This window comes from Genypterus blacodes, unplaced genomic scaffold, assembly GCF_046128005.1.
Source record: "Genypterus blacodes isolate CSIRO-AG114 ecotype Tasmania unplaced genomic scaffold, CSIRO-AGI_Gbla_v1 ptg000077l_1, whole genome shotgun sequence".
NCBI lineage: Eukaryota > Metazoa > Chordata > Actinopteri > Ophidiiformes > Ophidiidae > Genypterus > Genypterus blacodes.
The window spans coordinates 226,982-254,353 of record NW_027466886.1 but is presented as its reverse complement, the minus strand read 5'-3'; the positions used below and the strand labels follow the sequence as shown (position 1 = coordinate 254,353).

Sequence of the window (27,372 nt, the reverse complement as noted above, 5' to 3'; positions counted from 1 at the left end):
ATCAGCAGTCCACCTTTGACAAGTACCAGACAGAAAAAGTAATAGATTACTGTTACATCCATCATTAACGTGATCAAATAATACAAGAGTTCCATAATGATTATATACGGCTTAATCACTGCAGAGCATTAAAGTAGCTTTACTGGAAAAAAGGCAACTTATCACCCCAGAATAAGAGGCTCTGTCTGACTTTTAGTGACTAGTGCAACAAAAGCAACACCCCCGCCCACCCCCTTACACACTCACTCACATGCTTATAATCCCTCACACACACACACACACACACACAACACATACTTCTATGAACTGCCTCAGGACTTGACTACTACTACTTGATGAACTAAGAAAGGGAATCACTTGAATACAGCCCCTTCCTTCTCTCCTCCCCTCTCACTCAGTTCTTCTTGGTGTCCCACTCTCGCCTCCATCAGAACAGGCAGTCTCACACACACACACACACACACAGCTCGTTGGACTCATTGCTCAGCTATGCATTAGAGGGACGAATTAGCCCGAGCTGAGCACCGGTGCGGGACCTCGACATCTATCCATCACCGGACAGAGAGAGAAGCTACCATACACGAGTCGCTCTCTCTTACTCTCTCGGTCTTTCATTCTCTCCCTCTACCCCTTTTTTCCTAACTCGACCATGACCCTCTTATCGGAGGACCAGTCTGTGAGGCCCCAACCTTGCCGGGTACCAGAGCCTGGCCAACACATCAGGACTTCTTTGCACCAGTATTCCACTGACCATCCTGGCTCTAAAGAGGACTATATGGACAGTGTGGACGGCCCCGTGTTCAAAGCGGTGGAGCCTCCCAGGCGTTCGCGGGGAAGACTTATCCTCCACGGCCTGGTTATGTTTGGAAGGGAATTCTGCTACGCGGTGGAGGCTGCGTTTGTCACACCAGTGCTTCTGAGCGTCGGCCTCCCGCAGAGCTTGTACAGCTTGGTGTGGTTGATCAGCCCCCTGCTGGGTTTTCTGCTGCAGCCCATCATCGGCTCGGCAAGTGACCACTGCCGCTCCGCCTGGGGCAGACGGAGGCCTTACATTCTGGCCCTGGGCATCCTCATGCTGGTGGGACTCACTCTCTTTCTTAATGGGGATGCTGTCATCTCAGGTGAGGCATGGCGAGGAACTGATAGAGGGAAGAGGATTAGCTCTTCCCAGGCATCAAACAATACAATCTGCCTGAGCCCTGAATGTCGCTTTATCGTGTATTATGTTCACCGTGAACTTTAGATCTGTTACCTCTGTTACCTCTTTTAAAGTTTTTAGGGGCATATCCAGCAAGCAACACAAACTTTAAGTATTTTAATCACCATCATTACTGTCTGTCCTCCAAGAGATTACATTTGCACATTGTCAAATTGAATGAGTTGCCTCAGATACACATGTCCACTGGCACAGAGGGAGGATGAGCTGCGACTGTGGAGGGACACCAAAACAAAAATATGCCGTGATGATGGTTTCTTTAGATTTTGGGGCTCCAGGCAGCCACAAGAGACTGTATACTTATACCTACTGTATGTTTAAGCAATATTCAGGTTAAAAAAAACTGCACTCACACACAGCTGAGAGAAGCCCTGTTGCATTATTATCTGCTCAGCATCTATTAATCTTTAGCTTTTTCCCAGTTATTTTCTCAGCATTTTTTAATACCAGTTCCTCTTACAAAACCCCCAGTGTAAAAGTCTTGTAAAGTGCTTTGTGCATTCCAATTCTAGGGTTTTAGAACTTCTATCAATCAGTAATTGGTTAATTCCCATGTTGAATGCAGTAAATGTTGGTTGATTTCCATTTACAAGGCGGGATCACGGCTTGGTATCATCATTACTACATCATTTTCCTGCCTTCATAATGTACGCCGGATAAGCTGATTATCTTTCTGTGTCTCTCAGGGGCTGTAGTAAATTCCACAGGGATCTCCTGACATAAAGGTTGAATTCGTTCCACCATTCTGTGAAAAAACCTATTAGAATTTCCATACTGTGTATTTTTCTTCCTCTAGCCATGAATAGATGCTGCGTTTCTCTACAAAGCAATTAGATGAAATGAACAAAGAAAGCAGGAGCGGTGAGTGAATGGATGTTTGTTGTTCTGCAGCACTTATCACTGACAGGTCATTGAAGAGTACATGGGCCATCGTGGTGGTGATGGTTGGAGTTGTGCTGTTTGACTTTGCCGCTGACTTCATCGACGGGCCCATCAAAGCTTATCTGTTTGACGTGTGCTCACATCAAGACAAGGACAGAGGCCTGCACTACCATGCCTTGCTCACAGGTACCTCATACCACTCAACATTTTATTACCTGATGATTTGTTGATACTTGCATTGTATGGGATAAAATAACAATAATTACATTTCAAGTGGATTGCTGTGACGAACCTGTTTGCCAAGATGTATTTTTGTCCATGTACAGTATGAGCAGGTTAAGCCATCAAAATTTTCATCATTTCATCCACACTCAGTAGAGATTCTGCTGTCAGAGGCAGTATATCTGCTGTTCTTCCCCCCACACACCTCTCGTGTGTGTCTTGGATTTAATGAAGTAGGATAAATGCAAAGCGTCGCCCACATCTGTCTCTTTCTCCTCCTCATATTAAATTAAATTTGTGCGCTTAATTTTGCCAAAACAAATCAGATCTCATGGTTTATTTGTAAAGCCACCAATATTTTCCCTAGTTTCCAAGCACTTTTCTTCCAGATTGTAATTTACATTACAGACTTCTTAAGCAGACCAAACTTAGCTTCCTATACAAACTTTTAACTGAATACCAGGTAAAACAAGATTCAAGCAAAGACAAGACAGGTTTGGGGGTAGAAAAAAATGTTTTGGGGGTAGAAACTGTAAATACAGTAGTTTGGGACCTTTTATAGGCTGATAGAGAGAGGATGATTTCACTTTCCTTTGAATGAATCAGGGTTGTGAAAGACTCTGGGCCAAATTGCATGCATGATAAATAAAACCAACCAAGATCACATCCATGGTGATCTTACACAGGCCACACCGGAGGAAATTCCTTGTGACTAAACCCAAACAGAGGCAAATATTCCTTGTTTTGTGGGGCAGTATGATGTTTTCAGTGTGATCGTTCACGCTGTGCCGACTTGTCAGCAGGCACAGGCTGGTGTGAGCAGTAATCCAGCCCTGAGCTAGTCATGTGCTGCAGTCATGGGTCTGGGCTGAGAGAGAGCGAGGCCAGGCACATGACTTTCTTAGAGGAGCTTTGCACGTGTAGTAGACGGAGAATGTACAGATTTGTTGTGTGATTTGGTACAACCTTTTGATCGTTCTTTAAGGCTATTTGTTGCATTTCTGGATGATGCAAAGCACTGAAAATGGCGAAACCGAAATTATGACATTAATGTACAAAATAAAACTGCACAGGGCAAACAAGAACTGTACATTACACATACAACAATGATATATTATAACCCATTACTCTGTGTGTGTGTGTGTGTGTGTGTGTGTGTGTGTGTGTGTGTGTGTGCATAGACTGTGTTACCTGACCATTTCACTTTGACTTTCTCTCCACTTCTTCTCTTTGTGCTTCACTGTAATCACACAAAATAAGACACAAACAGTAGGTAATCGCCATGGCTGCCGTCAAGGAAAGCATTTTTAACAGCGTGATATTTTTCTTGGCTCACTCTCGCTAACCACCCGTGACTTTGTGCGGCGTAGTAGAAAATCATTTGTGATTTGCAAAGCCCCTGGTTAGCATAAAGGCCTTGATATGAAAGCCCCTCTCCCCCTCTCCCCCTATCCACCCTACCCCTCTCCCCCCTCTCTACCCCTGAGCCTCTGCTGCTCTGATATCTGTGCAGCCATATTCCACTTCCATCCAATAACTTCCTCATTTCGTTTGGGACAGAAGGTTAGACTTAGACTAAGAAGCTTATATCGGCGATACATAGAATCTTGAGTGGGCGAAAGGATCGAGGTGGCGCAGAGGTGGTGCAGAGGTGCGTTCGATTTCCTTCCCACTGGTTGTATAGGGAGACATACGTCGTCTGACGTAGGTGGTGACTTCTGAAGAACACTGTGGTCGTCACCCAAGGTAACCTCTAAGAATGAATGTGTGCAGTTAGACTCCATTTGCTTGAACTCAAAAATCAATGTCTCTCTTTTCTTGATTCTTTTCCTTTGGAGCAGAGCTATGTGTTCTGTTAATAAAGCGATTGATATTTGACATTGTAGGCGCAGAAAGAAAGAAACTTTCCTTTGAAACCTCACACTAGGTTGACTAGATCGGACTGGTCAGAATGAAAATAATAACCATGTCCGTCTCGATCAGGAGTTGTCATCCAGAGGCTTTCATGTTGATCTGTGAAGTCTAATAAGCAGTTTAAACAGACATTTACCTTTTTCATAAACTTTGCTCTTTTAATTGTAGGTCTGGGCGGGGCGTTCGGCTACCTGGTGGGAGCGATGGACTGGGGTCACTCTGTGATGGGTCAGCTGCTGGGCTCCGAGTACCAAGTCATCTACTTCTTCTCAGCTCTGACCTGGGGTATCTTCCTCACTGTGCACCTCTTCAGCATTCCCGAGCAACCTCTGGCCAAGGACGGGGTGACCTCCGACCCCTCGCCTGCCAGCGCCCTCCGCCCGCTGACCTCATGCCATAGCAACGGTTACGGGGCTCTGCCTAAAGAAACTGCCCCTCCCGCCGCCCTCATGTCAGCTCCGGACCTCAGGCCCAGGTCGTTCTCGGCTCTGAGCGAGGCCAACTCAGTCACCTCCAGCGCCAAGCAGCCAAACAAAGAGGTGAGGTTGATATGATACTCAGCTCTTTTGTTGAAATGTGCCTCAGAATCAAGAAACGGAGGCTTGTTCTTGTTTTTGTTCTTCCACATTTATAATAGATTGTCGCATCGGTTTTTCAAGGCTTGAGAGGCAATTCAGAGACCTTCTCTTCGTCTTCTGTGTTCTTCTGTGTTCTTTATGCAGTGTCCCCAAGGTGAAGTTCTAGTGCAAAGTGACACTGTGCCAAGCTAAGATGACGCCTGCAGAACACAATTCAAAGTTGTATAGCAATCTGGATCTTGATGAAATGTTTGATTCCATTTGGTTAATCATCTCCAGTCTCTGGTTCTGTAAAGAAGTAAGCGGCTTTGTGTGAGAAACCCATTAACATTCGCTCTATATCTGCAGCAGTGCTGTAGTAATGCAGTAATGTTATCTGCTACATGTCATCACACACTAAAAGTGAGCCTTGGGTCTTCAATAGCAAGAGTCATATTCATATCAACCTGTCCGAAGTCAATTACAAATCAATTGAATCCAACTAGAATACAGAATACAGAACATCTCCTTCTCTCTCCCGATCAGCCTCTGACACATGAGCACTCGTTATGCATCAGTCAGTCATGCTGCAGATTGTTTACATGGACATCATACTTACATTTCTATAGCCTTACATTATATTCTTTACATTACATTGAGAGAATGGATGAACACTGCCACTGTCTCCACTGGATCCTTTATTATGTTTATTATGTTATTAGGTTCAGAATCTTTTTCACTGTAGAGCCTCACAGTTTCACCCTGCTTTCATCTCCAGTCCCTGCCTGATAATGAGAGTTGCTGGCGTGTGTATGTTGGTTGAGCTCAGAATGTTAAAGCCCCCATGTGGTCCTAATAAATTCATGCATGGAGCGGGTAGATGATGGGTTTGTGTCGTGGAAGCTTTTGAACTTGCAGCAGTCACTGGCTTCTGCACTGGGAGCGATGAAGGAATCGCAAACTAATGAGCACTATTAATGGAAAGGGCTGCCATCTCTGCTGAGCTTGTGCGTTTCTCTGATTGTGTGTGTGTGTGTGTGTGTGCATACACAGGCCCAGAAGAAGATGACACTGAGACTGCTGCTGAAAGCTTTCATCCACATGCCAAACCACTATCGCTGTTTGTGCATCAGTCACCTGCTAGGATGGACAGCTTTCCTCTGCAACATGCTCTTCTTCACTGATTTTATGGGACAGGTATGAGCATGTGTGTGTGTGTGTGTGTGTGTGTGTGCGTGCGTGCGTGCGTGCGTGCGTGCGTGCGTGCGTGCGTGCGTGCGTGCGTGCGTGCGTGCGTGCGTGCGTGCGTGCGTGCGTGTGTGTGCCTGTAACCCCATCAAAGGACAAACTCACACACTCCATGGCGCTCCATGGGGTGAGAGAGACATCATCCAAAAATCACAGCTGCTTTTATCCGTGCTGAAACATGTCAGCAGGCTGTGATCTGTGGTGCCTCCAGGAGATTCTATTTTTAAAGGGGGAGAAAAGCACAAAAGCGGAAATGAAACGTGAAGTCTGTCATCTGATAGATTCGCTGACAAGTGCAGACTAAGTGGGCTTAACAAATTACAAACTGACATGAATGCTTTTCCACAGGACATGGTGTGAATTCTGTGACGTTTCCTCACATAAGTCCCTTTTCTCTTCTCTTCTGTTCCTGTGTCAGATTGTTTACAAAGGAAACCCGTACGCAGACCATAACTCCACAGCCTATGTCACATATGAGAGAGGAGTGGAAGTGGGCTGCTGGGGCCTCTGCATAAACGCCGTATCCTCCGCTCTCTACTCCTGTAAGTAACTCGGGCGAGCGTGTGTTTGTGAGAGTGCCGGTGTCTTCATGCTGCATCTTTATCACATCCCTGCATTGCCAGTTCCCATCATTTAATGCCACTCTAACTTGGCAGGGCAGGGCTCTCCTCTGAATGGGATTACACGCGTCCCCTTGTGGCAGTCGTGCATCATCTGGGCTCCGCGTGAAGGAAAAGCACTAATCCCTCCTCAGTGACCACGCTCAGAATGGTTCAATAGACATTCGCAGCAAACTGCTAATAGTGTGTTTGCAGTGTCATTACAATAAATGGCATGGAAAGTAAATATAGGTTTCACGCACGGCCCACGTGCACACTGTGTGCAGAATTGTCTCCATTTGTTACCAGGAAATACAACATTTCTCCCACTTCTTTCAGCGCACAAATGAAGCAATCAACTGCAGCCAGAGTGGTCCAGCTTTCAATAACAAGTCCCAGAACTCCCAGCATGTAGAAGGAGGAACACAAAGCCTGAAAGGCATGCAGACTCTGGCTTTTTACAAACAAGAGATGAGCTTTGAGCAAACTCATTTTTAGCCAGAATTATGTTTTTGTGCGAAAAATGGAACAAAATGGAATGTTTGAATCTATTCATGGGGCACAGCTGTGGACCTTTGTCCAGATTGATGAAACAAAATGCAACACAGATTTAAGAGCAAAAGCTTCACGCGGCCTTGCTCCCTCTTTTATAAATGCCCTTTATTGGCCTCTTCCAGAGTTTCCTGTGGCTTTACTGCAGCACAAAAATAAAGATCTGCTTCAGTCTGATAGTAAATTTCAGCTGTTTGAAATCAATGTGGTGTTTTCAACTGAATTTTGTGTGTGTGTGTGTGTGTGTGTGTGTGTGTGTGTGTGTGTGTGTTCAGATGTGCAGCGAATCCTGTTGCCTTACATCGGTCTGAAGGGTTTATACTTCATGGGCTACTTTGTGTTCGGCATGGGCACCAGCCTGATTGGCCTCTTCCCCAACATCATCGCCACTCTGATCCTCTGCACTGTGTTCGGGGTCATGTCCAGCACGCTCTACACCATCCCCTTCAACCTGATCGCAGAGTATCAGCGAGAGGAGGAGGTAACGCTCACACACACACACACACACACACACACACACACACACACACACACACACGTGCCTACACACAAGCTCCTGCTGTGTTTGACAATTACAAATGCCAATTATACTTTGTTAACTGCAGGTTTGTTAAGCTGTCACTTGACTATTGCGCAATCTGAGCCCGAGTGAATCAAACCACCCACTCACTCTGGCCCGCTGAACGCATACGTGCATGTTCTTCCGCTACTAACCTTTCTCTTCTTTGTATCCGGTAGCTACCGCTTCTGATAACAAGCTTGTTGGCGGCTCGACAAGATAACAGGGTGTCACTCACTTCGGCTGCAGGGTCGTTTCTGTTCTTTGTCCCAGAATTATAGCTCTCGCAAGTTATGGTTTCAATATAAATAGACAAATCAGTCTGTCTAAAAGCTTTTTCCATATTTATCATTTCATGCATTTAGGAGACTGTACTTTATAAAGTGCTAGAATGATGACATGTTTCAGCACCGGGCCAAAATAATGAAAGAGAGAGACTGAATAGTTGCATTTGTCTCCTTGAAAGCTTTGAAATTATTCAAATTAACTATTCACAGTCGTCAACAAAATGTTTCTGGAATTTCAATCAATCATCGCATTCACAACATGTGCTTGCTCATTGCCGTCGGCACCGACCAACAAGGACATAACATAATGCCTGTAAGCTAGAAACCACAGATGTAAACTGTGAACCTCAATGAATCAATACCTGAGCTCAATCAGGGCCTCATCTGCTGTGTAAAGGAATAGCTCAAGGCGACGTGTAGGAGGAAAAGCACCCATACCGGAAGGAATGACATAGTTTCCAGTGCTGTGGAGTTCTGCAGCTGGATCCTAAAAACTATTTACCCAGATATCAGTGGAATGGTCAACTTAAAGTCATAAAAACATGAGCAAAGTCAAAATGCAAGTCAAACTGCCTTTTGGAGCACCATTATGTCTGTGGACATTTTGGATCCTGCAGAAATCCATGACATCATATCCTTCTCCCTTTCTTCCCTCTCCTTCTGCCCCTCTATACACTGACCTGTTGTGCGTCCAGGAACAACAAAAGCTGCGTGGAAGCATCGGGAGTCCGCGTGGCATCGGGCTGGACTGTGCCGCCCTCACCTGCATGGTCCAGCTGGCTCAGATCATCGTGGGTGCAGGACTGGGTGCTCTGGTCAACATGGTGGGGAGTGTGATCGTAGTGGTGCTCTCGGCTTCTACCATGGCCCTGTTCGGCTGCATCTTCATCGCTTTCTGTATCAGATATGTGGAATGAGTGTGACCATAATGTTATTTACTGATGTTGTTTTATTAAACAGACTCTTTATTATATCCTTTAATGTTTGTATTTGTAATTATTCTACCTACATTTGTGAGATTTTTAATTGAGATATCGAACTCTTTGTGGGGTTTGACATTTTAAATCTGCTAATCCAAATGTTTACCAGACTTGGAACACACACCAGAGTTTCTTGATTAAACACACTGAGAGATCAATGAAGGTAATAGTTCCCATGAGAAATTCACCGAATACTCCAATTTCCTTTATTTCTAATTGAGCAAACTCACAATACTAGTTTAGACTGTTTAGACACAGTCTTGGTAATGTTTGATTAAAATTCAGTCCAATTCCAATAAGCTAATTTAAAGTGCACTTGTCTATTTGTCCCTCCAGAGGAGACAAAGCAGAGACAAACATACTGATTGTGTTTGTTTGTCTCTGCTTTGTCTGTACAGTATGTATGATGTAGGGGAATTAACATCAATGTGTTAAGCATAAATAAGGATGATGGATTCTACGAGACTGATGATTCACATACTTTTATAGATAAATCATTTGATGATCATAATCTGAGGTGTTATGTACAAGTATAGTGGTTTAGTGCCGACAAACTCCTGGATGTCTACAACGCTACATCTTCACACCATTGGCAACAAGTATTAATAAAGTTGTAAAGTGCATATGAGCAGATTATTGGAATAACATTTTGGAAAACATTTTCACAAACACATTTTTATTTTTTATTTTCTAACCACAAAACACAAAAGCACAGATGCCAGTTCACAGTCAAACTCATCCATGCATTTGACATCATTTACTAGGTCAGCCAGACAAGTACAGTCATGTCAGATCACTGACACACACTGATCAGTGTAGAGAATCGATATGCAGTTCGATCTTTATTCACCAGTGTCCAAACTCTCTATTGGTAAGACAGTTCTGCCTGAATTAATTCGCCTGAACTCCAACTATCACGATCCGCCATTTAAATCAATGAATTCATGAAGAATAAAGTCACTAGGCGCTGTTTTGTGGGAGTTCATGCAAGTCGTTGTAAACTGCAGCCCCGGGCGGGTGGAACACCACCGCAGGCTCTCCGGGGGCGCAGATGGGGACCAGGGCGCGGACCTGCTCGTCCCCCTCGGGCTTTGTGCTGGCTGTCATCGGCCTCATGGCGTTTCCACTCGGAGTCATGCTCCAGAAGAGCTTTTTCAACGCTTTCCTGAACTCTCGTCTCATCAGGCAGTACAGAATCGGGTTGAGGCAGCTGTTGGAGTGCGCCAGACACACGGAAACCGGGAAAACGTAAACCTGCGTGGTGTAGTATTCATAACTAAAATGAACCACGTTGAGTTTGATGAGGATCCCCCAGGCGGTCAGTGCCTGGTTGGGCAGCCAGCAGAGGAAGAAGGACAGCACCACGATGGTGACCGACTTGGTGACCTTAGAGCGTCTTTTAGCGCTGGAGGTGTTGCTGTTGTTGGCGGCGACGAAGCGCAAGAGGAGCAGATAACAAGCGGAGATTATCCCCAGCGGCACCACGAAGCCCAAGAGCACTTTCTGCGAGTGATACAACCCCAGCCAGAACTGCGCCTTCCTGTGGGTGTCGGGGAACTTCACCAGGCAAAGCTCCTCGCCGGAAACCGTGGCGGTAGTGGAGAAGACGGCGTGCGGCAGAGCGGCGCACACGGCGGCGAACCAGATGAAGCCGCTGGCGCAGCGTGCGGAGCAACAGCTCGCCCGACGCCGCTTTCCCTTGAGCGCAGAGGCGAGGGACCCGTACCGAGTGACGCTCATGGCCGTGAGGAAGAACACACTGGCGTACATGTTCATAGCGGTCACATAAGACACGATCTTACACATGGCGTTGCCGAAAAGCCACGTAAAGTCCAACGCGTTCTCCACAGCCCAGAACGGCAGAGTCAGGACGAACTGGAAGTCGGTCACTGCCAAACTAGTGACGAACAGGTTAATGGAGGATTTCTTCCACGCGTGTTTTGATTTCATCAGGTACAACACTAGGACGTTTCCGACCAGTCCAAGCGCGCAAACCAGAGAGTATACAACGGAGATGATGATCCTCAACACGGCGGAGACATCGCCAATCAAACCGATATCATTCTTGTCAAAGTCTGGTAACAGGAACGTGCGGTTGGTTCCGTTGAGAATAAAGCTTAAATTGTAGGGTGACCCATAAAAGGTTCCTCCCGAGCCTTCATAGGTGTCGGTCACTTCTCCAGACATGTCAACTTCAGTCCAGGAGCTCGATGTTGCTCACTGAAGTGTCCACATGCAAACAGCTTCGCCTGTGGAGAGGCTGAGCATGTTCCAACATCTGAGGATTTTCTCACAGACTGACTTAAATGTACAATGAGTCGAAAGTAACATGTCTGAGACTCTTGAAGTCCTCAAGCTGTAATGATGCTCTGAGGTTTTTCCTCTGATCGTCTCAGCTCCTTCAGAATGAGAAACAGCGTCTCTGACGCAACGTCCTGGCGCGATCTGGTGCTGTCCTTGGTCCTGATTTGAGTCACACTGGGGGGCAAATCCATCAGGCAAGTCACTGAATGTGCAAATTAGCATAAACTTCATAAGTAATACATATGCGATGAAGGTTAAGGACATGGTTCCTAAACGTTACATGATTTCACGAGTTGACAGGGACAAATGAGCCCAGGGTAAAAACACAAATAGCCCCCCTCCCATTCATTTTAATTATATTCGGTTGACTGATTCACCTTGACTGTCAAGGTTTCCTTCCCTCAGAACCAGAAGCTGACTGCTTGACTTTAGGACGGATCAGAAAGTAAGCACGATCTAAATGTAAGGGGACAGAAAAGTTCCACTGAGTCAAAACTGTATAAAGCAAAAGACCCTGACACACCAATTCCACTTCAGAATTGGACAGAATTCTTCGTTTTGAATTCTTAAGTTATTTTCAGTTTCTTTCTGAGAGTTTCCATTGTTTTCTCCATACCAAAACAAACTAACAAGCATTAAATTGGAAAAGAGTTGAACAAGAGGACGGATCTCATGCAGAGGAAGGCAATTCAAATCATGCAGGGCAGATAATACACATTATCTTTGACGAAAATTGCTCACCTGCATTTTAAACAAGTAAAGTACAATGAAATGTTATATTCATTGCTGTCTTGTTTGGTCGAACGTTTTTTTAAAGTATTGGCTGTTATAGCGGTCAAATTTAAATAACACACGTTTGCGTTCTCGGGTAATAATATGTTGGTTGGGTTAAATTACGTCAACATTACAACAGCGGCTCACATTAAAAAGGTAGGAATGGTTTCAGTGAATGGAGATTTTGACTTGAAATGAGGAAAATCGTTCATATTTTTCCATGGATACTGTTCTCATATAGCATAATTGTTTTTGTGTTTTAGTTGAGGATAATTTCCTCTTAAACTGCTACAAGTGTACATGTTTTTAAAGGTTAACAATACGTAAGAAGCATTAAGATTATATAAGCTGCATTGTACCCGTTTGGCCACTAGAGGGCAAAAAGACTCATAGTAACAATCCTGTGGTTATGAAATGTTAACACCTTATCTACGGTCTTCAAAACCACACATAAGATGTCCAAGATGACATACATTCCTCTTTCCAGGCACCTGATGACTGTTGTCCTCACTTTGGTCTGACAGCTCCCAAAAATATCTGAGTCTGCTTTGCTCATTAGGTGTGCAGATGTCATATGTGGCGCCTTGGAAACGTCGGCTTTCACCTTTTGTCCTGTGTGAGGTTGTGAGATTAGAGGAGTTTCCCCCCCACGTCCGGCTCTGTGAATGTCACCTGTGGGAAAAAGATAACGGGTTGTGACAAGAATCATCCAGCTCGGTTCCAATCACATAGTTTTCTACCACTCCAGAAATGGTGTGCCCCTCCTTGTAGCGTTGGAGGACATTAGAGTTAAACAGTACACTATAGGATGGTGCCATGACAGCTGCAGGATGGATATCACACGCATCCATCTGCACAGCCTTTCATTCTAAATGCTACCCTGAAATGCTCCCCTTGCCTGAATACATTTGATGAAACTGGATATAGATTTTCTGCTATGCTATTACAAAATAAAAGCCATTGGAGCAAATAAAATACACTTTGTTGCATGATTCCCCAAAGTGCTCAAATTTTTCACAAAGGAGTTCAGAAATAAATCTATCACATTGATTTTGGCCCAAAGCTGTAGACTTTAAATATACCACCCACATCACTTACTTTAAATGCTGTTTCTGCTCTAGTGTGTTGATCCTTTGATAAAGTCAGCCACTCTGCTATCAACAGTAAAGTGTTTTATCTGACTTCTTACCGATGACAAAAGGTGTCCCGCAAGGCTCCGTACTGGGACCAATTCTTCAGACCATAGAGATTGATGACATTCTCTCAATTGTTTGTGAGTTTTGTCTTAAAGCAGACATTATTGTACGGCGAATGCACATCAATAATTTAACCTAGCTGCTTTGTACAACCACATTTGGAAAATCTGATCTGTCAATTCATTTTAACGCGTATTAATTCCTGGAAAAAATATATCGATGGAGTCATATAGAGTCATCAAGGCACTTTCTTTGCTAAAGGGACATAATCCATATTTGAAAGCAACCTGGAGCTTCTATAGTGGAATATCCTATATTTCATCCACCAGTGCGCTCTATGCTTTATGAGCATACTATATGACTCATGCTGGAAGATCAAAGTGGCTTCTGCTTCTCCGCAAAATGAGACCGATGCTGCAAAATTCACAACTGACATTTCTTCTCTTATGCCATACAGCTTAAAATGTCAAACAGCGTCTATGTGTGCTTGCGTGCGCGCGTGCGTGCGTGCGTGTGTGTCTCACCACAGGGTTTCTACTTCAAGATTGATCCACAGTAATAACTTTTGTGAATCATAATATTGTGAATGTAATGAGCCCTTTCAAACAAGCCCAGCATCTGTAGGTGTTATACTGACCCCCTGTGGTACAAGTTGAGCATTGCCCAAGCAATTTCAACGTTCCCTTCCAGCACTGATCTATCTGACACACTGTGGTGTGAAATGTTTGAGTAAAACAGTTTGGTGGTCATTGGACAGCTGCTGGAGCCACAAAAATACCAGAGGAGGACAGATGGAGCAGTGTGAGTCTATCAAATGAAGCCCTGTGGTCATGTCCACACTTATCTAAGATTTAAGATCCACTGCCCAATGCAGCTCCAGGCGCTTCAAAAGTGTTATTGGGTTTAAGAAGGATATTTCCCTGTCGTCTGACATTCCAAATCAAACAGTCACAACAGTCTGGCCGGTATCTGTCTCTCTTATCAGCTGCAGTCACACCCCTCATACAGAAACTCGGACATTCCGCAGCTGTCACTCCTTTGAAGTCAGCCAGACAGGCAGGCCACCTGGAATTAGGCCACAGGGCTGAACACCTTCACCGTAAACACAGCACAGAATAGGTTTTACCAAAGATGCAACCTGGCATACTCGGCCTCCAGAAGGCAACACAGACATTCACAGTGAAATAATTGATTTGGGAGTAAAGTTAGATTTGCTAATTACATATTGCTCTGGGTGTCTAGTTTAGCATCAATCATTAAAATGAAGTACTTTGTTAAATCAGATAATACAACTCGTAAAAATCGCTCAGCACCTCCAAACATTCAACAACATTCATTCCAAAGGTGATTTGTCATTTCAGCATGGTTCTGCCTGGAACGCGAGAGGTTTTCTTCTTGTAACAAACTTGCAAATAACCACAAGCAACACACCAAAAAGACAAATATGGCAAACTCCATCTTTAAAAACTGTCAAGTACGCATGACTCAATACTGAAACACTGACAAATGACGCAAGAGTTTACAGCTGGATGGACAGAATAGTTACAGTAACTTTCATGTTAGACTGTGTTACTACATGTTTACATTCAATCATGTTTCGCTATGTTTGTTCAAATTGAAGTGGTAATTCTTGCGTCTTTGTAAGGAAAAAAAGAAATTTCACAACAGATAAAGCCTGAATCCCTTTCCTAAACTGAATTGATGATAATGGCAGCTAGGATATAAATAGATATGCTGTACATTCTAGGTTAGCACAGGGCTTTGCCACCTGTTCAGCCAGTTTTCCTCTTGTTGTTATTGTAGCACATCTATAAAGACAAATACAAAGACAACCCACTTGTGCCAACAGCATTAGGACACATAATGTCAGAGGAAGATAGAATATTATCTTGTTTTCACTCTCGGGCTGGACTATGTGGGCTCCTGCAGCATCGCCTGCTGACTACGGCTCATAACACAGCGCCATAGCAACCTAACAACACAATACAGCCATAAAAACCAGTAACCAAAGTACAACAGGGCCAAGGGAGAAATTATTAATGAATCTGAACACACACACACACACACACACACACACACACACACACACACACACACACACACACACACACACACACACACACACACACACACACACACACACACACACACACACACACACACACAGTGCCATCATTAGTGTGTGTGTGTTGCAGTGAAATTCTGAAACCGAAACTCATGGTTTACAATACTTACATGTTCTATTCTTGGATATGTGTGACGTTTATCTGCAAGTGATCCCAAATGGACTCCCTGGGTGGAACGGCAAGAAGAAAGTAGGAGAAGGAGCAGTAGGTTGAGTAACTATCGGTTTGGAAACGCTGTAACTCCTCCAAATGGATTCCAGATGTCAGATTAAGAGTTTAAAGAAGACTTTAAATGGCAGCGTGCACACACACACACACTCACACACACAAAGTGGAGTGTTTATTGAAAATAGATGACATTTAAATAGCAGGAGGAGAAAATCTCTTTGTCTTCGCTTGCTTCACTCCCCACTCCCCATATAGAGTGGAGGGGTAACACACACACACACACACACACACACACACACACACACACACACACACACACACACACACACACACACACACACACACACACACACACTACAGCCAGTGAGCTGCCGGCAGTCTGGAGAGTGTCTGGGGACAGTGGAGCACTTTGACTGCGAGCGCACACAGGCCAGGCTGTTCCAGGCCGCTCCGCTCCAAATACACAGATCAAAAAAGCCTCTGGGACAAGTTCACCTTGTCCCAGAGGCTAAGGGAGCTGTGGGGTGTGTGTGTGTGTGGGGGGGGGGTCAGTCTTTCTCGCAACGCTCTTCTTGCATTGCTAATGTCGATGCGTAACAATATTCAGCGTGTTGCTTGTCATGGATGGATACTGTGCAACTGTGATGAGAAACTTATGACACAGACATAAATACAGCATAGTTTAGCTTCTGGTAGTCGTGATATTGGTCCTCCAAAGAGAAGCTGGTGTGACTCACATGGTTCGCGTCTCTGGTATTCTGACCTACATTGCTTGAAATGTAAGTTTCTCCAGGGATGATGAACCAATCAGCGTTCCCTTATTTCTCCCTTTGTTCCTCAAATGGAAAACATTTCCTTCCAGTAAGCGTTGGTCAAACTCAGGCTTCCCTTGTGCGAGGTTTATCATGAATCCAGGAATGGTTTAGACACTTCCGCTTGGTCGCTGTGTTCATACAGAGCGGGGGAGGATGTGTGTGTGTGTGTGTGTGTGTGTGTGTGTGTCTAACTTTTGTTCTGTTTCCACGTAGATCCAAACACACGCACACACACACGGATCCTCTGTCGGGAAGCAACTGAAATCCTACAGTTGTCGCTGTAAGACAGGAGCCAGCAGCCAGCAGAATCCTTCACGTCCAAACACAGTTAGTTCCCAGAGTGATGAACACACGCACGCACTCAAAACACACACACACACGCCTTCTCATACAGCATCGGTGTGTGGGATCTCCGATGAGTCTTTAGTTAAGGTTCCGTGTGTGGCGCCGGTGTCCATCATGCTGAGCTTCTCTGTGCTGATCCTCGGTTCTTCTCTTCGTCTTCCTCTTTGCCTGCACAGTTTGCACCTACAACTGACACACACACACACACACACACACACACACACACACACACACACACACACACACACACACACACACACACACACACACACACACACACACACACACACACACATTAATCATAAATACAGGAATTAATGTTCATGCAATTATAAAATGAAAATATTGCAAAAAGAGGGGAACATTGGAAATGATAAATGTTTTGATAAGTATTGATGATGTGTAATTAAAGCTGAAAGTTCTTCTTGTAGTCACAACACACACACACACACACACACACACACACAGTCTCACTGTGGACGGATGCAGATGAACACGACGAGGAGAACGAGGAGCACCAGTCCCGTGATGACGCTGGCAATGATGATTTTCCGCTGCTCTCCTATTTGCCAATCCAGTTCCACATACTCGCACCTTGAACCGACGAAACCGTGGTCACACCTGAAGAAGAGGAAGCGAAAGCAAGAAAGTTCAATGTGCCCGTGTGTGTGTGTGTGTGTGTGTGTGTGTGTGTGTGTGTCTGTGTGTGTGTGTATATGTGTGTGTGAAATACTTGAGCCCTCACTCTCACATGCAAGATGGCATCTTCTGCTCTTTAACATAGCGACAGGTGCCGTGGATACAGAAGTGCTTCAGTTCTCTGGGACATACGGAGAAATGTCCACTCCACTCTTCTTCTGTATCTTTAATATCTTTAGTGGATAGAACATCTGGTAAACTTCACATCAGAACAGTATTACATTGATATATCTGTAACATTCTTGCTCAGTTAGCCCCTGCAGACCTTCATCCACTGACACCCTCACACTCTCGTGACCTGATGTATAAATAGACTAGTTGGGAATACGATCAGGAGAGGAAGAGCCAGGAAAAGCCCGGTGTCATCCAGGCCTTGATTAGCCACATGTCTCCTTTAATAACAAATCTCTGCTGGATGAAACGTATGTAACATCAAGGTCTCCCCTTTTCATCACACACACACACACTCGTACACACACGCAGCTGCTTGAACTGCTGCCCACATTCCCATTTGGTCATAGCCGAAACCTCAAGGCCGCCGCTATCTTTCACTAGCTTTTCTACCGAGATTATCTTTTGACAAAGCGCTCGTAAAACAATACTGTTGTTCAGGTGACATCAACAGGCTGAAACATGAGAAGTGTCAGCGATGAAAAGAAGGAATATTCAGTTTCAAGACAAGATTACAATGGGAAATGGAAGCGTTTCAGGTTTTTTGGATTCCAGAAAGGTTGAACCTTGGGAAGTCATTTCAGAATAATTCCTGGTCAAAGATGAACAAAGTGAAGGTTAGTCGATCCTGATCCAACACAAGGGCCTCTTTAATTACTCCTCTGCTACGTGGAGCCTGGAATATGACTCCTCCACCTCCTCCACAATTGCCTGCTTGCCTGCCTGCCTGCCTGCCCGCCTGCCTGTCTCACTCTCTCTCTGTCTCTCTTCTCTGTTTATCCCTGTGAGAGTCGTTTGTGTTTAACCCACTCACCCATAAATCTCCTCTATAAAAAAACTTCAAAGCAATCTGTGACACTACAAACATCCCCCCCTCCCTCCCCTCCCCTCCCCTCCCCTCATCTCATCTCATCTCATATCTACCTGTGCAATTGTTGCCGTGGTGGCAGGAGGACACAGTTCGATTGGCAGGCTCGTCGGTAGCATTCCACTCTGCCACGGAGTATTTGCATAGGGCCAGAGCTGTAGCCAGAAACACAAACAAAGCTGGTCATACACACTCACAAACACTCACACACACACACACACACAGACAAACACTCACACACAAAGAGACAAACACTCACATACACAGGCAACAAATGTAAAGACTGTGGCATGAAAACATGATCACAAAACGGGTTATAGGAGATCAGCTGCTGAGTCATGACAGCCCGCAGCCTTATAGGGAAGGAAGAGGAGAGAGGTTACTTCCCTTCACTTGTCTCACACACACTTCTCTCTCTCTCTCACACACACACATTTTAATTAGCGGGTGTCACTGACAAAGCAGTCGTTACGTAAAAGGATGACAGTGTGAACACCCAACCTCACCCTGAATCTCAACTTTAATGCTCCGGGGGGAAAGTGTGTGTGACAGTGTGTGTGACAGCCATGACTGAGCACAAGGAGTCTCCAATTCAATCATTAACCAACATGCAACACTTCAATCCACAAATAGAGTCTTGTCGGCATTTACTTTGAGGGTAACACAGGTTAAAAGGTTGCAAAGGACTTCTGTGTGTGTGTGTGTGTGTGTGTGTGTGTGTGTGTAGCAAACCCAACCTGTGATTTCAAATGAATGATGAAACAACAGCCTTACCTGTCACCACCGCCACACACACTCTGTACGCCTCTGCCATCTCTTCACTTGATGAAAGCTCTCATCTAATAATCAAACTGGGATCATCAAGTCAAATCCGATCGATCCTCTTCTAGGGCCTCGATCACCCATCAGCCCACGCTGGGGTTCTTCTTCACGTGCTGTGGTCCTTCATGCATAGCAGCTGAGTTCATAGTCAGACTGGGGAGTTGGTGTCTAAACCGAAGCACACACACATACATGCACACGCACACACACCAAGGTAGCCTGAGTGCGCTGCATAAGAGTGTGTTGGGAATGGAAAGGGTGGCACTGAAACCCAACGCTCTCTGCTGCCCCACCCACAGCTTTAAAGGGGAACACCCCTCCATTCAAGAATTCACCTGTTCGTCCTCCGTCAAAGCCTGCCTGCGTCTTTATACTACTATATTACACACACAAGGTCTCTCTCTCTCTCTCTCTCTCTCTCTCTCTCTCTCTCTCTCTCTCTCTCTCTCTCTCTCTCTCTCTCTCTCTCTCTCTCAGATGTATTGTCCTTTTGAAATCATTCATGTTGGGCTTGGCATTGGGTTTGAGCGTATAGCGGTTGTGGTCAGGGTCAGGGTGTGAGTGTGTGTATAATCACGTACCTGCTGGGTTGGATATGGTGTGGATGTGTCCCTTGGCGCGTCTCAGCAGAGGCAGAGAGCTCGAAGTTGACTTCCACGCAGCGGCGGAAGTTCGACATCAGCGACAGCTCTGTGTCACCAAAGTTCACACAGCTTTGTTCACCAAATCCCAAAGGCCTGCACAAAACACACAAGGATACATTACATTACATTACGATCATTTGGCAGACGCTTTTATCCAAAGCGACTTACATTACATTATATTACCACCCTTCGCAGAGGGGGGAGCAATTGAGGGTTAGGTGCCTTGCTCAGGGGCACCTCGGCAGGGACTCGAACCGGCAACCCTCCGGTTCTTAAGCGGAAGCTCTACCCACTCGACTACTGCCTACTGACTACTGATACAACCACACTTATTTCACCTCTGACCTTTACGTCTCATTGAATTTGTCTCCCCTCGACATTAATAAAACTAGGTTGGTGTACTTTGACCTTGTAGTTGGTGATCGGCAAGAGAATGAAACAAAGCAGAGTGTGTGTGTCTGTGTTAATCTAGGCCAGAAACAAATCCAACACATCCAAAAAAAATGTCACCTCAGTGGTCATTCAATACAGGGAGAGCTCGGGTTTTTCCCCATTCTGATGCTGAAGGAATGAGGAACCAGAAAAGATCCCTGCCTGCCTCTCTCTCTCTCCCCCTCTCCCTCCCTCCCTCTCTCTTCCTGATCTGAAAACAAAACAATCCTGCAGTGCTGTTACTTCCACATCTACAAGTCATTCAATACAGGGAGAGCTCAGGTTTCTCTCCATTCTGATGCTGAAGGAATGAGGAACTAGAAAAGATGCAAAACCTCACACACATGTATAGCCGGCAACATAATGAGAAAAAAGATGATTTGCGTCTGTTTCAAATTGCTTGCGTGAAAAAGGACAAACTTCTCTTTGACTGCATGCGATTTAGATTCAGATTCAGATTCAGGCATTCAGAGCTGTGACATTATTGAGACCTGTTCAAGAAGTGTGCCCAGGGAGGAAAGGGAAGTGACAAAGTGGAGAGAGGAGAGAGGAGTGAGCAGAGTACCACCAGTGGTACGCAGGCTCCCGCTAGTGGTACACGGAGGAATCTTTTTCTATTATTATTATTATTATTTTTTAAATAAACTTAATTATTAATGAATTAAAATGTAAAAATATTACTACAAATAAAAATATCTAAACCATGAGATAATTGAAATGCAACTTAAATTAAGTTTAGCCTTACATAAATGTTTGCACACGGCACACTACTATCCTTATCTACCCTAAACCTATCTAACCCTCAACGCTGCGTGCAAACGTCAACTATTAGCGGTAAGCTACAGGCTAAACTCAAATGTGATGGCAAGATGGTAAGCGGAGATAGTGAAAAATAAAGTATGAGCGGTCCAAATACACTAAAGTCGTGGCTCCAGAGGGGAGCTAAAAGGACGAAATGTGCAGCTACATCATTAGTGGGAGTGAAGTGTCCACAGCACCGGTAGCTGGCTGCAAAAAGCGCAAAACATTATGGCTGGTGTTTTTTTATTGTGTGAGTGTGTGTGAGTGTGTGTGTGTGTGTGTGTGTGTGTGTGTGTGTGTGTGTGTGTGTGTGTGTGTTCAGGCCCGCAGGATGGGATTTGGTCTAGTTCTAGTACCAATTTGTACAATGTGGCTGTGACTGACAAAGGTCAAAACAAATAATATTCTTCTAAAAAATAAACTTCTGATTTACAGTATATACGGGGGGCATGAAGGAAAGGATTGGGAACCACTGCTTTAATCGGATTTAAAAGAGCTTTAAAGGACCTATTGAAGAGTGTGAGTCTTCTGTAGGTCTGAACAGGAAGAGACGGTTTCCTCTCTGTGCCTCTGAAATCCTCTGAACCACAGGAAGTGCCGACGCTCTGAGATTCCATGGAGCAATTTGGAGTCCGGCTATAAACATCCGTTGTGTTAAATCCATAGATAATCTGTCTACACCTCTGCCACTGCCTCTCAAAAAGTATGAGAATACGTAAGCACAAAGATCACAACAGGATGACTTTAATGAGTTTAAAAGCCACATTCAAAATACAAAACATACATCTTGTGTGGCACAGGAATCATTAAAAACATTATAGCAACATTTATATAGTATCTCTACCACGGCTACAGCAACATACTGTAGATTTGTGAGGAGAGCTGCTCTTCCATGAGTGAGAGTTGTTTCTGTTTCTGTTTCTCCTCCTTCTTCTGCAAAAAGGGCAAATGTTTTAATTTTCCTTTTTACAATTCATGCATTACTTACAAATAAAGGCTAGGGAACCTTCTGACCTCTGACCTTGAGCTATGTGAGCTTATAGGACAGCACAGGAGCGTGGCTCTCTGAAGGGGTTGCTGCCCGTGGGCACACCGACCAGCAAGGCGTCCTTTCCTGCGTTCTGCAGACAATACTGCTGCAGCTCTGCAGCCGCCTGAGACACCTGGGCACATCAAAAACACACACACACACACACACACACACACACACACACACACACACACACACACACACACACACACACACACACACACACACACACACACACACACACACACACACACACACACACACACAGATAACTAATGACTCTGTGTGTTTTCAGATTGTAAGCAGCCTCACATCCTGCAAATATGTTTTTGTATATAAATGTATATATTAAAGGTTTTGTGCTTATTACATTTCTGTTGACATTTGATATGATGTGATGTGATATATGATACTTATATTTATAGATATGAGGTCTGTACCAACATGAATACTGATGATTTGCTGTTTACACACAGTACACTAAACTGAAATTGTGCTCAGACTTGGATGTACAATTCAAAATAAATCAACTGGTGGAATAACAGAAATAAAATAGATTATTTGGACTGTCCTCGTCTAATTGACTTAATTTGAAAAAGAAGAACATGCTGCAAATTTCGAGAATATAGAACTGTATTGGACAAGAAAGGTTTCATAAGAGAACACTTATAATTACACAGACAACAAACTATGAAATACAAACACAAAACCTATGTAATGTCTCGGAGCTAAGCTGAGTTGCTGATTGTTTTCTTCATTTGTCTCAATCAAAATGTGACTTTCTCTTAAAGGCTATTCTATCTTTTGTTCTATTAAACTTTACCTTGATTCTTTCCACACTGGCCTCGAGCTTCAGCTGTTCCACCAGCCGCCTCATGTTGGACAAACTGGAATTCGTCGTCATGTCGTTGGAAATTGTTTCGAGTAGAGAATAAGGTCTTCTAAAGCTCCTTCAAGTCTCTCAAAGCAACAGTTGACTCTACTAATGGGCTGGCAAACGTTCCTGGAGATGGGCTGCCTTTCTTTTAAAACCCCCTCATCCTTTTCCACTCCCCTTCAACAAGCCAGGAAATAGAAGCACACTGACCTCCAGAGGCACTTGGACACTTTCTGTTTTAACATTTCAACAATTCAATTGTTTAAGGCTGTGATTAGTTGGAATATGTCTACTCTAATACAAGATACATGTTAGACAGCCACCTAACACTCTTAAAAGGGAATTATATGTGTAGGTATTCATATTGCTGTTTGATGTTCAGCAGTATATGATTAAGTTTCATGATAGAAAATTATGTCCCCAAACACAAAGTTGACAGAAAGGACTGTCCCAAGACTGAGTATGAATATGTCAGCCACATCCTGGGAAGAGGAGGAGGAGGGAGAGAGAGAAAGAGAACTGATTGGAATTGCAGGATGACAAGAGATCGATAAGAGCAGGAAGGAGGGGAAGGAAGAAGGAGTTAGACAACCTAAGACCTAATCATAACTAATGATCAATAATGATTTAGGTTTTCATAAATGTATGAAAATGTCAATTGAGGGCCACATGTTCCACCATTTGCATTGTGGTCAATTGGCTGATTCTTTCCAAATTAATACGCTAGAGAATGTGACCTTTGTTATCATGTAGATGAAAATTAAACATGGATGAAAAAAACAAACAATCAATTTGAGGTCGAAGTCGTTCAACCGATATGTCTAGTGCACGAACCCTCTCGGCTTCTGTAGTAAACTTTACTTCGCAGTGCCAGTATATTTCCTAAGGTTTTAGTAATTACGAGTTTATACTGGTCTGTGAAGGCATCAGTCGCCCTGAACCACGTGGCTAATGTGTTGCACTAACGTCATCTTTGCGTGCCGTCTGATTGGCCAGTTGGCGTTTACAGGCTTTAGGGAGCTTTAGCAGGTAGGTAAACATACGAGGGGCGCAGCAGGGCGCACAGACGGCGACACAACTTCAAAGTTTGTGTCGAAATTGAACATGTGATCAATATCTGAAACTGAATACAAAGACAGAAACACCTGGAAGTGCGTCTGTGAGTTTCCATTTGTTTCAGACATGGTGGAGGTATTTTCCGGGCGGACTCTGGTGAATAAAGAGGGGGATCTGGTGGATCCTGAGGAGGCTTTGAGGAACAAAGTGGTCGGGATCTACTTTTCTGCAGGATGGTGTCCGCCGTGTCGCGACTTCACGCCCATCCTGTGTGATTTCTACACGGAACTAGTGGAAGATGGTGAACCGTCCGAGCAGTTTGAGATCGTGTTTGTTTCCTCCGACAAATCCACAGATGACATGATCGAATATTATCATGACCTGCATGGAGACTGGCTGGCTCTGCCCTGGACGGATGACTACAAACAGTGAGTATGAATATATATACTTATAAAAGTATAATAGGTGTTGTATTGCCTTTGTGAATAATATTTCTCATTGATAATGTTTGAAGTCTATCAATCCCCTAAACGTGGAGGCCTATTGTATCCACATACCTTTTAAAAATATAGAAGATTTGTTATTTTGTGTTGTATAATGAAACATGGCTACACTTTTGTAGTCGTGCTGTAACACATTTGTTGTGTGTCTGCCTTCTGGAGTGACCCTGTCAGGGATTAGGTTTAACTACAGAGCAGACAGGCTGCCTTCATAGATAAGTGGGTCAATGCCTTTCACATTGATGTGTGTGTATGGATCAGAGTGTTTCTATTATCCAAATACTTAAAAGTATTCAGTATATGTATCGTATTCAGCAGAGATGTCTAAGTGTGTGTTCCTGTCTCTTTCCTCCCTCAACAGTGAGTTAAAGCAGCGCTACAAGATCACAGCAGTGCCCAAACTGGTGATAGTGAAGGAGAACGGCGACGTGATCACTGACAAGGGCCGGAAGCAGATCAGAGACAAAGGCCTGTCCTGCTTCAGGTCCTGGTTGGACGCCGCTGAGGTCTTTCAGAACTTCAACGGCTAGAAAAACACCACAGAGATCTCCGTCCATCTATGCCGCCTGTTTGCAGAGCCGCCTCAACCACATTTCCACATTAGAGCCGATGTAATCACATCAAATCTTTCTTAACATGCACTACACAGGCTGCTGCCTCTCAACTACAAAGCCTATGCATTCAACGCAAATCTCAGGCATGTCACATTGTTGCAATGATGCAAAAGACGGTGCACGTAACAATGCATTCAGATAGAAGCCAGGTATACTAGTTTCACTGTGGAGTTATTTACATTTAAAATGTACAGCACACTTAATTAAAATCATCGCCTAACTTTGCCAAGTAGACATGGAATATGTCAGCTTTCTGTAGAGGTTTGCGTCTTTATTTTTCTAAATGTTTGACCATGTAGTTGTATATTGAGCTGCCTCTATGTTTTTGTATTTTCTTTTTATGAGTTTTAAAGACAAGTTATTAAAATTATTCAGCGATTTCAGACACAGGTGTCCCTTTGTTGTACTGTTTCAGAGCCTGTGTATGTTTCCCATGCTCCATGCACAAACAAACCATTCCCCCCGTGTCTCGTTAGGATGCCTAATGCCCACAGGACAGCATTTCCAACATGCTAGCACATTCACCTCCCCTCTCTAATTGCCTTTCTCTGCCTCCCCTGTAAATACTGACAGCACTGTAATTTTGCTGTCAGTAAATGTTTTGTCCTGTAAATAAAAAAACAAAACATTAGGAATGATGATCAGGATTCTGTACAGGACAGTGACTCTGGGTCCTCAGAGGCCTGTTACCAATGAGATAAAGTGTCTACATAGCACTCACCAGTCTGGGAATAGAGTGAGCCATGAGGTAAGACTATTTGTGAATGATGGAATAAAGATAGCCCCATGTAATATGGTGCACAAAGAAACACTCTCTGGAAACTTCTTTATATTAGTGCTTAAAGTGAGATAAAGCATAAACAGTCATTTGAAATGGAATTATGTGTAATAATAATGTATACTACTCATTTGCAATTATTACTACTCTACTGTACTTTGCAGGTTTGTGGAAGATGCAGTGTTCCGGATCCACCACGCGGAGGCGCTACTGTCGCATTCGAATGTGACGCATACTTTTTTCTGACCCTTAATCACGCACTTAGGACACACTGACACGCAGTAAAAGGTCATGTTGTGAATTCTTGTTCCAGTCATGACCTCGAACAGTATCAAAGTGATTTATGAGAAATGTTGAGGAGTTATCTCGCACAATTTAATCTGGTCGCTCTGTGGTTTCTGATCCTTCGATTCTTGTTTGGATTCTTGAGCGACTGTGGGAATCGTTGCGGTTTCTATCACAATCCGGGCCAATTTATACCTCAGAATGTGAAGGGAAAAGACTTTTAGTAGGGAATAAAACCTACCTCACTTTCCAATCTATCTTCCAGTGGTTACATCTTCACTTCTGGCAATTACATGATCCAATTTGCTGTGTTGCTTGTTTCTCAACTATACAACTACATGTGTCATCGTGTTTTGGCCCTTGGGGGGCAATGAATGAAAAAACTTCGAACTACCTAATTTCATTTGATTTCTGCTGAAGCTTCTCTATAAACTACATAGCAGAATATAAGATATAAGATATTTATATTCTGGGGGATATAAAAGGACTGAGTAAAAATTATGTGCATGTTTAAATTAGAATCCAGGCAAACAAGAAGGAAAATGTGCTGAATTCTAACTGTACTCCAACTATTTTGTTTCCATTTGCTTTTTTGACCACTGCCTGCTGCAGACCCCTTTCCACACACACACACACACACACACACACACACACACACACACACACACACACACCCTATCAGTTCAGTCTGGATCAAGGTGGATCTTTATGTAGACTTCGAATTTTGGGAGTCAGCCGGACCTCTTTCAGCCATTAAGAATGAAAGGCAGTAGTGTTTCCTAAAATGCTGTAACGACGTTTCGAATCAACTAACAAGGCTGTCTTTCTTTATTTGAAAGCAGGGAGGGAGGCGGAGTGGGTGGGTGGACCAGCGGCTCAGTGTCAAGTTCGCAATGTTAAGTTATGACACTTCTGCTCAAAACTTTCAAAATAAGGCACGATTTTTTTAGACAACATCCTGACAATCATCGACCTATCTACCATCCAGCCATCAATCCTCTACTTTTATTTTGAAGGCAAAATTGCTCGTCTACCGCTTTTTCTCTCACTA

At 44.1% G+C, this 27,372-nt stretch overlaps 5 protein-coding genes across 8 annotated transcripts; 2 read left to right on the top strand and 3 right to left on the bottom strand.

The window, feature by feature from the left end:
• The first annotated feature begins 649 nt into the window (after positions 1–649).
• slc45a2 (solute carrier family 45 member 2) lies at positions 650–8,953 on the top strand. Its single transcript, XM_076158468.1, has 7 exons — positions 650–1,121; positions 2,108–2,284; positions 4,403–4,773; positions 5,845–5,988; positions 6,458–6,581; positions 7,466–7,671; positions 8,732–8,953. Exons 1-7 carry the CDS (start codon positions 650–652, stop codon positions 8,951–8,953), a joined length of 1,716 nt encoding a protein of 571 aa, XP_076014583.1.
• Positions 8,954–9,714: 761 nt separating this feature from the next.
• rxfp3 (relaxin family peptide receptor 3) lies at positions 9,715–11,810 on the bottom strand. The gene has a single exon (XM_076158447.1). The coding sequence runs from the start codon at positions 11,201–11,203 to the stop codon at positions 9,977–9,979; it is 1,227 nt and encodes a 408-aa protein (XP_076014562.1). The 5' UTR covers positions 11,204–11,810; the 3' UTR covers positions 9,715–9,976.
• A 3,893-nt stretch (positions 11,811–15,703) lies between these two features.
• btc (betacellulin, epidermal growth factor family member) lies at positions 15,704–19,539 on the bottom strand. 3 transcript variants are annotated; one of them, XM_076158448.1, is made up of 5 exons: positions 19,257–19,539; positions 18,539–18,637; positions 17,496–17,616; positions 17,219–17,365; positions 15,704–16,933 (listed from the first exon to the last, which is right to left on the bottom strand). In XM_076158448.1, exons 1-5 carry the CDS (start codon positions 19,294–19,296, stop codon positions 16,786–16,788), a joined length of 555 nt encoding a protein of 184 aa, XP_076014563.1. In that variant the 5' UTR covers positions 19,297–19,539; the 3' UTR covers positions 15,704–16,785. The 3 variants fall into 3 exon arrangements, with proteins under 3 accessions (XP_076014563.1, XP_076014564.1, XP_076014565.1); XM_076158449.1 differs by having other exon boundaries at positions 16,846–16,933; positions 17,211–17,365; XM_076158450.1 differs by having other exon boundaries at positions 16,846–16,927; positions 17,211–17,365.
• Positions 19,540–21,907: 2,368 nt separating this feature from the next.
• On the bottom strand, positions 21,908–23,243 carry gng10 (guanine nucleotide binding protein (G protein), gamma 10). Of its 2 annotated transcripts, none has more exons than XM_076158441.1 (3): positions 23,035–23,243; positions 22,196–22,344; positions 21,908–22,114 (listed from the first exon to the last, which is right to left on the bottom strand). In XM_076158441.1, the coding sequence occupies exons 1-2, from the start codon at positions 23,113–23,115 to the stop codon at positions 22,219–22,221; spliced, it is 207 nt and encodes a 68-aa protein (XP_076014556.1). In that variant the 5' UTR covers positions 23,116–23,243; the 3' UTR covers positions 21,908–22,114; positions 22,196–22,218. The 2 variants fall into 2 exon arrangements, with proteins under 2 accessions (XP_076014556.1, XP_076014554.1); XM_076158439.1 differs by having other exon boundaries at positions 22,203–22,344; positions 23,035–23,237.
• Positions 23,244–24,059: 816 nt separating this feature from the next.
• Positions 24,060–25,641, top strand: nxnl2 (nucleoredoxin like 2). Its single transcript, XM_076158471.1, has 3 exons — positions 24,060–24,117; positions 24,269–24,572; positions 25,006–25,641. Exons 2-3 carry the CDS (start codon positions 24,271–24,273, stop codon positions 25,172–25,174), a joined length of 471 nt encoding a protein of 156 aa, XP_076014586.1. The 5' UTR covers positions 24,060–24,117; positions 24,269–24,270; the 3' UTR covers positions 25,175–25,641.
• The last annotated feature ends 1,731 nt before the right edge of the window (positions 25,642–27,372 follow it).

Excerpts from the sequence above, each read along its gene's own strand:
- btc (XM_076158448.1), bottom strand. The coding sequence starts at position 19,296 with ATGGCAGAGGCGTACAGAGTGTGTGTGGCGGTGGTGACAG. Across the intron at positions 17,617-18,538 it reads CCACGGCAACAATTGCACAG|ATATTAAAGATACAGAAGAA; the intron begins GTAGATATGAGA and ends TATCCACTAAAG. Across the intron at positions 16,934-17,218 it reads TTCATCTGCATCCGTCCACA|TTGTAGGTGCAAACTGTGCA; the intron begins GTGAGACTGTGT and ends TGTGTGTGTCAG.
- gng10 (XM_076158441.1), bottom strand. The coding sequence starts at position 23,115 with ATGACGACGAATTCCAGTTTGTCCAACATGAGGCGGCTGGTGGAACAG. Across the intron at positions 22,345-23,034 it reads CCAGTGTGGAAAGAATCAAG|GTGTCTCAGGCGGCTGCAGA; the intron begins GTAAAGTTTAAT and ends TGATGTGCCCAG.
- rxfp3 (XM_076158447.1), bottom strand. The coding sequence starts at position 11,203 with ATGTCTGGAGAAGTGACCGACACCTATGAAGGCTCGGGAGGAACCTTT.
- slc45a2 (XM_076158468.1), top strand. The coding sequence starts at position 650 with ATGACCCTCTTATCGGAGGACCAGTCTGTGAGGCCCCAACCTTGCCGG. Across the intron at positions 1,122-2,107 it reads TGGGGATGCTGTCATCTCAG|CACTTATCACTGACAGGTCA; the intron begins GTGAGGCATGGC and ends GTTGTTCTGCAG. Across the intron at positions 6,582-7,465 it reads ATCCTCCGCTCTCTACTCCT|ATGTGCAGCGAATCCTGTTG; the intron begins GTAAGTAACTCG and ends GTGTGTGTTCAG.
- nxnl2 (XM_076158471.1), top strand. The coding sequence starts at position 24,271 with ATGGTGGAGGTATTTTCCGGGCGGACTCTGGTGAATAAAGAGGGGGAT. Across the intron at positions 24,573-25,005 it reads TGGACGGATGACTACAAACA|TGAGTTAAAGCAGCGCTACA; the intron begins GTGAGTATGAAT and ends CTCCCTCAACAG.